The sequence below is a fragment of the Pinus tabuliformis genome, chromosome 9 (assembly GCF_031772625.1).
Source record: "Pinus tabuliformis cultivar Carrire ecotype Pingquan chromosome 9, CPIR1, whole genome shotgun sequence".
Classification (NCBI taxonomy): domain Eukaryota; kingdom Viridiplantae; phylum Streptophyta; class Pinopsida; order Pinales; family Pinaceae; genus Pinus; species Pinus tabuliformis.
The window spans coordinates 806,168,809-806,182,263 of NC_142307.1; the positions used below are offsets into that span (position 1 = coordinate 806,168,809).

Consider the following 13,455-nt stretch of genomic DNA (forward strand, 5'->3'; position numbering starts at 1 on the left):
TGGAATCTAAATAGTTCAGAAGGTAACCCCCATAAGAGCTAGCTTCTGCAGACAATGACAGAGGCATTTGAGTTAATCATAGGATCAATCGCCATGAAAAAATAATGTGCATACACTATGTAGGTTGAGGTTGATGGTTGTTACATCGATCTCCATGGGGGCATGCTGCATATGGACGATATAGATCAGTCTCAACCAGTGTCGTTGAAGGCATGAATGCCCACATGTTATAATTCTAATCATCAAGAGAGAGTCAGGAGATTAATCCCCATGGTAGTTTGAGATGTAAATGCTCAATTTACACTGCAAACTGCAACTTTGGCAATATCTGGTTAGAAGATGACGGAGAACAATAGGGAACTCCTGTAGTGTTGAATTCTTTGAAGTACCTACCAATAACTATCAGCGAAGGCAACCGAAACCATTCAAGGATTTCCAAGGAAGACAGAAAAATTTCACCATGCACTTCACAAAAAGCCAACAATGCTGCTCTTCAAAGAATAAGAACTTCAGTTTTCTAAATTTTCATATGTGTGTCTTTGGTTTTACTGAGAATTGTTTGTATCTTTTGATCTCTTACTGTTCTCCACTAATCTCTTCCTAAACAGCAGCAGAAAATAAACAGCACTCTGTGCCTCATGCAAGAGGGTATTTTTTTAGAATGTAGAATGTAACATATGCAATCTACATGTATGTTGTAGCAACAATGTGCATGCACTATTCAGTGCGAGAAGGATCCTAGCCCTTAGTAATGAATGGAACAAGGGCTACTATGTGACTCTTGGACATTGCCATTTATGCTGTGAATCTTCTTTTCTCATGAGTTCACAAATGAAATGTTTCGAAATTTTCATGGGTCAGAGTTCTTTTTCAGTTCAAATGATATTCAATTTTTTAGCAAAATTTTGTTGTGTCCTAATTGGAAATAAAAAGTTCATATTTTCATTATTCTTTTGTTATCATTCACAGGATTTTGTTTCAGATGATTCAATCTTCTGTGGGGTTTTTGATGGCCATGGTCCTTATGGTCATCTTGTTGCCCGTAGGGTCAGGGATTCATTACCAGTGAAACTGCATTCTTTTTGGCAATCCTTCAAGGATAAAGCAAACAACATCAATGCTACTGATACATACAATAACAAAAAGAAGGCAAAAAATGGCCAAAATGACTTGGGTGGTGATGGCCAAGTCAGTTCAAGAAAGGAGTCCAGTCTTTTTTCTGCCTGGAAAGATACCTACCTGAAAGCGTACAAAGTAATGGACAAAGAATTGAGGTCTCGTCCGACTATAGACTGCTTTTGCAGTGGAAGCACTGCAGTTGCAGTTGTTAAACAGGTAATCTGCAATTAGTCGATATATTTTATATGTATTAGTTATGAATGAAATTTTGTTTCTTTCTGTTTCGTCCTGTTTTCTGCTGTTTAACTTGAAATAAGATATAGACGTTCCTTGTACTGAGGTAAAACTACATACCTTCTGTTTTAGATTTATAAGAAAAATATGGTACATTTTCAATGCCCAAAAAATTAACATCTGAAAACTATAAGACCTGTTGGCACATAATGTCCTAGCAAGCAAGCAAACAAAGCCAGATGCTATTACCAAAGTCCAATCTCCCCATTCTCTCAAACTTTCCTATGATATTAGGTAAATAGGGATTGGGAGTAACACTTGAGGATGACATTTGAATTACTTTACCTACTTGAGACTGATAAATAAGCCTAATGATATTTTTTTATAATAATTAAATAGCGAATAATATTATTTTATGATTACGGAGTTCCATAATTCAAGAGGGAAACCTCCACGCAGTTAGAAACAGTTAGAGACAGTTGTACCAGGAGACCTCTCGATAAGCAAACTATTCAGTTTGGTATAACATAAGAATGTAAACCCTCTTCCTATAATTCTTTAACCCGCCTTAAGGCTGCAAGTAAGTCAGTAAAGAGCACCTGTGAAGCCAAGGATATCAGTGTTGAGAAGCTGCCAGACTCCCGAACCCCAGTGGAAGCATACCTGAGAAGTGCACGGCGTGAGGTGAAAACCCTAAAATAATCATGTGTATCAATGATAATGAACCGTAAAGCAAAAAATGGGTGCATTAATCTTACCTACGGCAAGGGTTCCGATTATCTGGAACTGGGTATTGAAGAGTATGCCTTCTGCTATCTGGAGAGCGCAACCTGCGAGAAGAATTTCAATTCATGAATTAAACCTAATAAGATACCAGGAAACCCGGTCATGGAGCGAATTAATAGAAGAGGTGTCGAGATGATGAATTACCTGGAAAGGGGCAGAGCGTCATCCGCTCGAACCTGGAAAAACCCCCGACAGTAAAACTGTCTGATAACTGGACACTCTGTAACAGCACGCGCAACTCAGACAGGAAGTAAACTCTGGGACAATGAAAATACTGGCAAAGCGACCTGAATAGTAAAACCTCCTCCCAAGCGAAAGGGTCAGATTATGATAAAAACAGAGACGATGACCTCACCTGGAAGAAATGATGTTGTGTTGATTTCCAGCTCCGAGACCCGTTCGTGAGGGTCAGATTATGATAAAAACAGAGACGATGAGTTGTAAGGACGGTTAAACTGTCAATTTGGCAGGAGCATTGAGAACCCACCCACATGCTATGTACAACAATAAGCTGTGAAGAGTTTTTATAGGCGCTGGGCCACTGATATCTGCAAGCCCATCACTTTCTCAAAGTTATCAATCAAATGTACATAATCCGAAGAGTTTTTGGAGGTGTTGGACCACTGTAATATATGCAAAACCATCAATTGCTCAAACTATACCATGCACGTTATCCTTCCCAGGTACACAGCACTCAGCAATAAAAATGGATTCGCCTATTCTTCCACCTTCGAGGCAGGAAGGTAAAAGCCCTATCTTTGCCTATCATGGACATTCAGGCGAGTCACCAGTGGCAAAGCCCTACCGGCACCCCAAGTTCTCATGTTTTGCTTCTCTCCTTTTGTAGCACTTGTACATTGTGGTTTGTTGCTTAGTGGTCCATGGACTTCTCTCCTTTTGTAATGCTTGTATGTTATGGTTTGTTGGTTCCATGGAACTCAGCTGCCTATTATTACTCCAGATGAATTTTATGATGTACTGTTTTATTTCCAGCTTCAGTTTGTACATGATAATCAAAATAGAATATCCAGGTAAATATATTTACATACAATTTATGAAACAAATATTTTGCTAATTTTTGTTTCGAGATTAACTTCCATAACATCTAGTTGAAAGTTGCCATTTTTGCAAGTTTCTATAAACAAGGACATTGGTATTGGGTATTAAAATCAATAGGTTTAATCTAGAAAAATCAAAACAAGTCAAGCTCAAAGACGCAAACAGGGGTGTTCAATTGAGCACACAATCAAGAGTCAAGACACCATCACCTATTTCATTTATCAAATACACAATATCCATTTATCTGTTTCGCAATCAAAGAGATAAAAAGATTGCCGTGTTGGTGCCTAAATAACGGTACATCAGACTTCTCCACGAAACATAGATGCAACATGGATCCTCCGTATACCCTCAACAGGTTTTAATTATAACAAGGAACATGCATGACATTTTTAATTGGAAAAAGTATACAGCCCGCCAGAAATCCTAAATCAAAAAGTCCACCGAAAAGCTAGATAACTACAACAAATCAGACTGAAGGAAATCTCCACTTTTTTGTAGCAACAATGAGAAGACAATGATAGATGAGTCTCTTAGCAAGATTGATTGCAGATGTGTCATCCAAACTCTTGGAGTAATAGTGGAATTAATTACTATATTCAGAACTCAAAAATCTAAAGATGCAAAGGCATCCCTTCCACACTGGCACACCCTTTGTCAACACATACAGAATTTAAAGCATATATGAATTAAAGTCAAGGATGCCTCATAGGCAATGAAAACACACAGCTGCACACACAATGAATATGCGACTATTACACTTAATCACTAACTAATGGCAATCCTTCTTGGAGTTTCTGAGGCGGTAACTTACGGGCAAAGATTTGATTTTTTAAAATGTAAAGAAACTTTAAAGTTAAAAAGATAAGTCTGGTCAGCCTATAACTGATAAGACAAGAAAAATGCAATAAATTCATTCAATTTAAGGAGTCAAAAGTTAAAAACCCCTTGAAGTATGAGTAATGAGTAGAGAAATCCCAACCTGCAAATTGAACCTTGGCATAACACAAGTGGCAGGAGTAAGCCTACAACATGAGAGCTGGAAGATATGATAATGTTTGAACAGAGGCGTATACTCAAAACGTCCTAACTATTAGTGGGCAAAACAAGATGACTACTAGCTACCAAAGTTATTGTTTCCAGCTGACATTGAGCGATAAATTGCATTTAAATTTTTTACATCTCGCCTATAATCACCATGCTGGAGATAAACAATTGACATGGGGTTGTAGCATTGTGTGCTCATATAATTCAAAAAAAGAAAACCAATACTCGAGCACTAACAAAGAAACGTATAGCATTTCCACTGGCAGTACAGCTTCTAAAATATGTTATGAAATAAAGCTACAATTTGGTATATAACCAACTCACAACCTAACTGTCTAATGGTGCGTAGGAATTTGGCAATGTGCACACCTAACTGTTATTGTAGACCATGAAAATAACTTCATCTAACATTCAGCCTAAATGGGACTCACTCAGACATAACAGCAGCTAAATAAGCCCATAACTTGCTGCAGCCTTTTACACCAACAACAACGAACTCTGTTGAGTATAGAAAATTAGGAATAACACCTCATTGGTCCCATTTATTAGGAATTTAGGACTTCCAAGGGATACAGTTTCCTGAAGATCATTTTACAGGATCCTCCTCAATGTTAAGTCCGAGTAATAAATATAATAAAATAGTTATCCACAATAGGCATTGCTATAAACAGATCATCCATATTGTAATAAGCAACAGAATCTGACAGCAGGTATTTAGCAGTGAAAAAGTTAAAAGATATTCCTTTAAACAAAAATAATATACTACAATAAGTTTCAAGAAATTTTGAGAAAACTTGCGTGTGTGCTCAGCCAATATCTTATGATGAGGCATCTTCTAATATCTGAAATCGCTAACAAGCACTTCGAAACTCTTGTGCAATCACGCTCCAATTATGGACCATAGCAGTAGACATTTTCAAAAATTGTCATTACCTGTGGTTGCTCCAAGGTCTTCCATATGCATGTGACTCTTTTTGCAAGAGATTAAGTCTTTCTAAGTAAGCTTCTATGTCCAAACGTCTTGCTGGTGCCACATTTACTTCAATGCTTCAGTGTTGGCTTTACTAAGTGTTCACCAAAAAGCATCCCATCGCTGGATACATGAAGATTATACTTATTGTTGATGAAGACGGCCCTCCAACATAGTCTTTACCTCTGAGTGGGAATCCTCGAAGATCTTCTGAACAACACTCTTCAGTTCCTTGAGAGAAGCATCCCTTTCCTCACAGAACTGATTATACATTTTTCGAGTTATTGTCATATCCCCTCCTTTGAGCTTGGACAAGGCATGAGACAAGGTCTTCTTACTTGTAGGCACATCTTCTTCATCCTCTTCTTTTTGCCTTTGGTCCTCTTCGCCGCTGATTTTTAGTGTATCTTCTTCCTCTGCCTCAACGTCCTTCTTCTTCTTCCCCTTGGAACCGACAGATGCATTGACCTCCTCTGCGTCCGCATGCTGCTTCTTCTTTCCCTTACAATTCCCAGATGCACTGACTGCCTGTTCCTGTTCCACATGGTTACCATGCTCATCACCACCGTTATCCTCTTTACCCCACAATTTCGCCCAAACCTCATACAAAGCAGCCTGATGCGAATTATCAAATTCGTATTTATTTTTCTTGAAACTGTAGTAATTGGCCTCAATCTTGGCCGTGATTGAATGAAACTTGTTCCTCCCCCACCTAAATTTATTATATAATTGAGAATTGTTATACTGTGTGCTAAACATAGGCCTAACATAGTCATACACAGGAGCCATGATGGAAGGCAGGCCGTTACCTCGTTTAGAATAAGACAGAACCCCATGGAAGAAAGCGAGTTCATCTGCAGGACTCCAGAGCTGAGAGGACTTCTTAGAAGAATGCTGTGGCGAAGATGGCGGGCTCACACTTTCTACCACATTTTGCTTTTGCACTTTCTTCGTTTCTTTGGAAGTGTTCCCATTTTCTGCTACAGTTTGCTTCTGTTTCTTTTTCTTCTCCTCCTTGGAACCGCTTGCAATTTCTGCGAAACTTTGTTTCTGTACTTCCTTCTTCGCTTTGGAAGCACCTGCAGTTTCTACACCAATTTGCTTCCGCGCTTCCTCCTCCTCTTTAGAAGTGCTCGCATCTCCTGTGACTTTTTGTTTCTGAGCTTTGTTCTGTCCTTTGACGGCGATTTCTTCGCGATGCTTCACTGTCATTTTCTTCTTCGTCGGAGGCTCGGGGACTCCATTCCCCTGCGCTCTGGGACGTTTTCTCCTACCGTCTGCGGTTTCCTCATCCCCGAAAGCACTTCCATTATTGAAAGAGGATGGGGGCAGAGATCGCTGCATCTGCTGCTGTTGTTTAATCTTCTGTATTTTGGGCGATGGAGCTGGCGAATCAGACTCATCGCCTGAGTCATCATCCGAATCAGATGATGGAATAGAATTTAACTCGGATGATGGAATAGAATTTAACTGGTGGCGAAATGGATCAGAATTTAAATGCTGGCGAAATGGATCTCCGCTGTCCTCCGAGGGGGACGATGAGGAGTAGTATTCCGTTTCCTCTGTTGTATAATCAGTGGATAACATGGCTCTGGCGAGAAGGAACCGCAGAACAGTTACTGCACGAACTTAACACGACGCCGCCATTCCCTATGCCACGTGTCAGCATGAGGAACAAAGGGACGACGAAAGTCCCTTTCAAAGGAAGGCCTATCGGCCTAATTATTATATTTTTTATTATCCATGTATACAAGTAATTATTACAAAATAAGCCTTACGATTATTACCAAATAAGATTTAAACCAATCCTATTATAGATAAATAAATTTAAATATTAAAAAATAATAACATTCAATCTATAATGTTAAATTATAGAAAAACAAGTTCCAAGGGATAGCTCAAATGGTCGAGTTTTCATTGCTAAGCACTTTCCCACTTGGGAGCTCGTGCGGTCAAATTTCCTCGACGCCCTCGGGGTTAGGCCTGTTAAGATTGGCCAACGGGCAGATCCCTTCGGGTGGAACTGCCCCGATATTTACTGTGAATGTAGCGACCATACTTGGTCAAAAGAAAAACTAAATACGTAATACTATGCATTGCTCCAAGTATAATAACATTGAATTGTTTAATTAATTTGAGTTGTATTGAATTAAACATATTAGGTTGATTAACATAGAATTATTCAACTATTTAAAATTTTAGTCATGTTAAATTACTTAACTAAGTAGAATCAGGCAAGTAGAATAATATTGAATTGTTTAATTAATTTGAGTTTTAATGAATTAAACATATTAGATTGATTAACAAAGAATTATTTAACTATTTAAATTTTTAGTCATGTTAAATTATTAACTAAGTAGAATCATATTAGATAATTAGATATGATTGTTTTAATCAAGATTATACTTTTCATAAAAATAAAAAATAAAAATAAAAAAATTTACAATCTTTAAAATACTCTTACAAAAAGTTATTTTCTAATTTTGTATTCACTTTTCTCTATGTAAACAGGTTTCAAATTTCTACTATAAAATAAATCAAAATTTCATTTAAAACAAGTGTTGCATGGAGTGTAATCACTGAAATTGGGAATTATGTTACAAAATTTGTATATAAAAAGTGTTAGCATGAGAATGATACATATATATATTTGAAAATGCAGCAAGAAAATCTAGTTTTGACTTTTTCTTGGTCAAACTAGATTAAAATTCGGATTTCTATTTCAATAGAATACTTGGAGGTAGTTAACTGAGATGACATGGCTTTTTCACTCAGTTAACTCAATACATTTGAGTTGCAGACACTTGATTTCATTTCTACATGGTTGATTGCTAATTTGTAACAATCTATTTCAATTAATTTGAGTTACTGTTACTTTAACTAGTTCTAACAGTTAGAAGAACTAGTCCAGGTCAAGTTGTGGATGTGTAACTTCAACCACTCTTAGTGATCAACCAGTTAACTTGTGAATGAACCCAAAATAATTTTCAATCAACCCAAAATAATTTTTGCATGGGTAAAATTTGAGTTACCTAGTTGAGATGGAGATTCCAAGACAATGTACTATCAGTTGTAGCATGTTTCCATGTGTACAGGTGGTGCATGCAGTCAGAGATTGACCTAAGGTTAGCGCACAGTTCCTTAGTGTGAAATTCCTAAAAGGTAAGGGCAATTTCCCAAGGGAACAGTGCAAGGAAATAGGAGCTTGGAAAGGCTTGAAATTGGCTAAGTGTTGGGCCAAGATCAATCAGGCAGAGGGATAGACTATACAGTTGCAGGGTATGCTCAGGCTTGAGAAAGCGTTGTATTTCTTCTTTATTCTCTAATTAATGCAATACATATAGCAAGGGGTTTTGAGCAGTTTCTTTCCCCTAGATAAATATTTGTGTATGTGTGACGTTTCTTTTTGCATGTCAATGATTCTTGTTTTAGATGGTGAATTAACTTCCCTAGGTGAATAGAGTAGCTTCAAGTCTTGTGATTTAGTAAATTTCATGAGCAGTATTGAATCCATACATTAGTTTCTACACATATAGGCTTATATTAATATAGCATCCAAAATATTGATATATATTTTTCATATATGTAAGCTAATAGAAAATGATTTTTATGAAAATGCTTTAGAATGCATTTTTTAATTCGTATTTATATGACAATGTTTGACAAAATCTTGTAATTCAATTAAGAAGTGTTAAATGGATGTACTTTGATATATATTTTAGTTATAAATGGTTTAGCACAATGTGCAATTAGATGGTTTTGTCCAATTTCCCATGTCGTTTGACATGTATAAATGCAAAATGAACCGAGGGAAACACCATCAATACTTATGATCAACTATAGTTAAGTACAATCACAATCAATTGATATCTATGTGCATATAGAACTAAATCTTTGTCACATTCATGTAGATTTGAATTTCAAATTATTTAGTACAATGCACATATACATAGTGTTGAACAATTTTCTATTATGTATGATCAACCATAGGCAACTATGGGCACAGTCAATTGGTATCACCTAACCATGGATATGTTTTGTGAGGGTCAACTCTAGTTTTAATTATGTTCTTGGTAGTTCTCAATCAGTGTGAATAATTTTAAGAAGTTATGAAAGACATAAAAAAAACTTTGACAATTTATATTTTCAAAAAAACAAAAACTTGCAATTCATTGTCATATTGTTTTCAATATACAAATTGTTTAAGCCTTTTTTGAACATTTGTTCTATTTACAAAGTACAGTTACATGATATTGCCAAATTTGTCAAGTATTTCAAGAAAGAGAACCTGAAACAGTTATGTTGATAATTTGTAAGATTAAGAAAAGCATAGTTAAAACACATGTATGTGTATCTCCATTCTTCAGATGTCCAGTAGAAGTTGATGCAATCAAAGCCTTTTTTCATATCCAGAGCATAGGGGAAGGACTTGTAAAACAAAAAGAAAGTTAAAAGCATTGTAAAAGAGAGAGTATGCTAAAAGCATTGTAAAATTAATAGCAATTTGAAAGCATCTTATGATATTATTCAGAACAACACTCTCATATGAACCAGAATTATTGGGGAAAGCATCGATCCAACTGGCAAGGATGGAAAGTTACAAGACAGCGTTTGGTGCTAGAGCTTAGAATATAGCAAGCTAACGAAAATGCCACAATCAACTAGGATATTTAAATATAATTCAATATAAAAAACATGTAACTTAAAAAAAAATATATATATATATATATATATATATATATTTCCAATTTTAAATCCAAATCCAATAAAAAAAAATCATCTCATACATATAAATGAAAATGCAATTTGTTTAGAAATTTTAAAATTGTAAATTTAGTATCAGGCATCTCAAAACACAGTTTGTTAAATACAAATGAAAATGTAATTTGTTCAAAACTTGTAAATTTAGTGAAATATATGAATCTATATATATATACCCAACAGAACCATATCCCTACAGAAGCCAATGTCAATCCCTAACCTTTCTGCTCCAACAACTCTTACAACTGTTACTTAAAAAAAGGGACAATTGTCTTCAAAATTATCCTCTATCACCTTCTATTAGTGTCGATTACCCTGACCAGTTGTGTATTAAACTGCCCATCAGAACTTTTGCAGTAACAAAATATTTTTCAGCCATGGAAGCCTTTGCCTCGCAGAAACATTTTAGATTGTACTGTAGCAAGCCTTTCCATAAAATATTGAGGTTTTCATTAAATAAATCAAATGAAAACAAGGCTCTCATGGAGTTGCAATGGGAAGGATTTCTAAAATGGCACATGCAACGACACAGAAGACAAAAAAATCAATTCGGTTTAATTTTAATCCATTTTACTAAAAAAAGATTAGTATGGTTTATAAATTTTATTATCTCTCGATTTTTGTGATTCCGAATGATATTCGAAATCCCTAGATGACTCTAGTTTATTTACAGTTATTGGATGATGGCGTTCTTTATTTTTTCTTACATTTATATCTATGTGCGGAAGAGATTGCGGTTATTTATGGAGCTTATAATCTTCATTATTGATAAAACAGTTTATATTTTAATACATGTCTGTAAAAAACACAATTGTGAACCAAAGTTCTTCCAAGATTTTAACAGGACGTTACACGAACCCTTTTTTAAATTCCAAATTAGTTGTAAAAGGGAAACAATGTCAGTGAAAGGCAGGTCGTCAGCAGTCGGCAAGAAGGGATTTAATATATTTTTTTCTTCATCTTTGAAATAGCAGAAGGGCAAGGAAGAGAAATAAAACATGAAAAAACACAAAGCACAACTCAAAGCAGATAATCAAATATTTGACAATATGAGAAGTACCAAAAAGACACCTTTACGTCAACCCCAATAAATTCCCCACCCTTGATCAAAGCTCTTCCAAGCAACTTGCATCAGGGATAAACAAAATACAGGTACATTGAATTATAGTTGTGAAAATCATCCCACACATGATTGTTAGACTCCCCTTCTTCTTATGATTATTGTAAAAAACACAAACAAAAACAAAATAATACAATGACTTGTAATGTCAATGATTTTTTGTTTATTGGTTTATGCCAGCGATCTCAAAGCTCATTTTTCAGCAAATCAATTGTTCCTTATTTCAGTCTCTTTTTAAAAGTGTTCGGTACACCTCATGAAATCACTCCCCCAAGGTACCTCAAGGTACCAGGCCAGTTTGAGCAAGTGTCAACCCTGAAGCACACCTATTTTCTAGGTTGTAACCATTGTGGGAAGTTAAGTTAACTTTATGTATCTATTCTCTTTAAATATGTATCATTATTTAAGTTTATAGTGATTAGATAATACAAAGAGTTAATTAATAAAAATTAGTTTGAGTCATTGATTTTTTTACTTTATTAACGTTATGTTATGTTGATATTTACAATCAGTTATTTATATTAAATATATTTTTTGTGATTCTTAAAATTTATTACTATAGAATTTCATATAATCATATATAACTTCATGTATTTATTTAATTTAAAAATATATCATTATTATTTGAGCTTATATAGCCATTATTTTATCTGTTTATAATTATAAAATTGTTAGTACGTCTTTCTCTAATATAATTTTAATTAAAAGTAATATCAACTAATTTGATTTAAATAAATAGTAGATTTCTAAATAATGAAAATATGTTAACTCAACACAACCATATTAACGTTATGTTATGTTCATATTTACAAATAATCAATACAAAAAGTTAATTAATAAAAATTGGTTTAAATTATTGATTTGTTTTATTTTGATTATAAGATTTCGACCATGATCCCATGAAAATTGGCAAATTGTCGGGTTTTTGACTTTATTAACGTTAGTCAGGTTTTTGATTTATTAACGTTTATTTACAATTAGTTATTTACATTAAATATATTTTTTCATAATCTTTAAAAAAAATTACTATACAATTTCATATAATTATTTATAACTTCATTTGTTTATAATTACAATTTTTTTAGTATACCTTTTTCTAATTTAACTTTATTAGAAGTAATATCAATTAATTTGATTTATGTTATTTGTTTACCTATAATTACATTTTTTTAGTATATCTTTTTCTAATTTAACTTTAATAAAAAGTAATATCCACTAATTAAATTTAAATAAATAATATTTTATTTTAATTAGGATATTTTCTTTATTTGATTCCGTAAATAATAAACATATGTTGACTCAACACAACCATATAAGCTTATGTTATGTTCATATTTAATTTGTAAATAGAAATTGTTAATTAATAAAAATTAGTTTGAATTATTGATTTGTTTTATTTTAATTACAAGAACCATGGTCCTATGAAAATTGGCAAAGGGTGAACCATGGTCCTATGAAAATTGGCTAAGGGTGACCAAATTTAATCAATGACATGATATACATGAAAGGTGAAAAAAGACACAAACTTTTACACTAGTCACATAGCAAGAAATTATGTATATATATATATATATATATATATATATATATATATATATATATATATATAATTTATAAAATTAAACATTAGAAGTTATCATGGTCAATACTAAACTATTACATAATTATAAAGTAACTTAAATAATATTTATCATTAATAATTTAAGGTTCACAATTCCATCGTATAAAGTATTTCATAATATTAAGGTTTACAATTCCATGATCTTGAGTAATATCAAAATTAGATTATTTAAAAATATAAAATAACATTAGGTCAAAGTTAAACTATAAAAACTCCAATAATATATCTATAAAATCATTTTAAATATTATAAAAAAATATTTGTTTCACTTATTCTTTATATAATATTAAATTTTAAAAAATAACAATAAATTTCAAATTAATTAAACTTGAACATTTATTATAAAATTGATTTAAATAAAAAAAAATATATTAAATTATTTCATTTATTCTATACATCATATTAGAAAACAAAAAAAATTTAAAAGAAAAATAACAATAAAATTTCAAATTAATTGAGCTTGAACATTTATTATAAAATTAATTTAAATAACAAAAAAATATTAAATAACAAAAAATATTTACTATACATGATATTAGGTAACAAAAAAATATTTAAAAGAAAAGACTAATTGATTAATGAGCCATGATTATTTAAATACACTAACAATAAATATGGTAGTTTAATTACATTAATAATAAAGATGGTCTCAAACAAAAACATTAAATCTTAAAATTTTAAATAAATTTAAACATGAAAATTTGAAATGTTCATTAATAGCAGGAAAATGATCAACTC

At 33.1% G+C, this 13,455-nt stretch overlaps 1 protein-coding gene and 1 long non-coding RNA gene across 2 annotated transcripts; both read right to left on the minus strand.

Moving 5' to 3' along the window:
• Positions 1-1,897: 1,897 nt before the first annotated feature.
• Positions 1,898-2,543, minus strand: LOC149151216 (uncharacterized). Its single transcript, XR_016263748.1, has 3 exons — positions 2,284-2,543; positions 2,112-2,183; positions 1,898-2,016 (listed from the first exon to the last, which is right to left on the minus strand). It is a non-coding gene; the product is annotated as an uncharacterized LOC149151216 (long non-coding RNA).
• Positions 2,544-4,870: 2,327 nt separating this feature from the next.
• Positions 4,871-6,805, minus strand: LOC149151217 (uncharacterized). Its single transcript, XM_089441340.1, has one exon. The coding sequence runs from the start codon at positions 6,800-6,802 to the stop codon at positions 5,360-5,362; it is 1,443 nt and encodes a 480-aa protein (XP_089297466.1). The 5' UTR covers positions 6,803-6,805; the 3' UTR covers positions 4,871-5,359.
• Between the last annotated feature and the right edge of the window lie 6,650 nt (positions 6,806-13,455).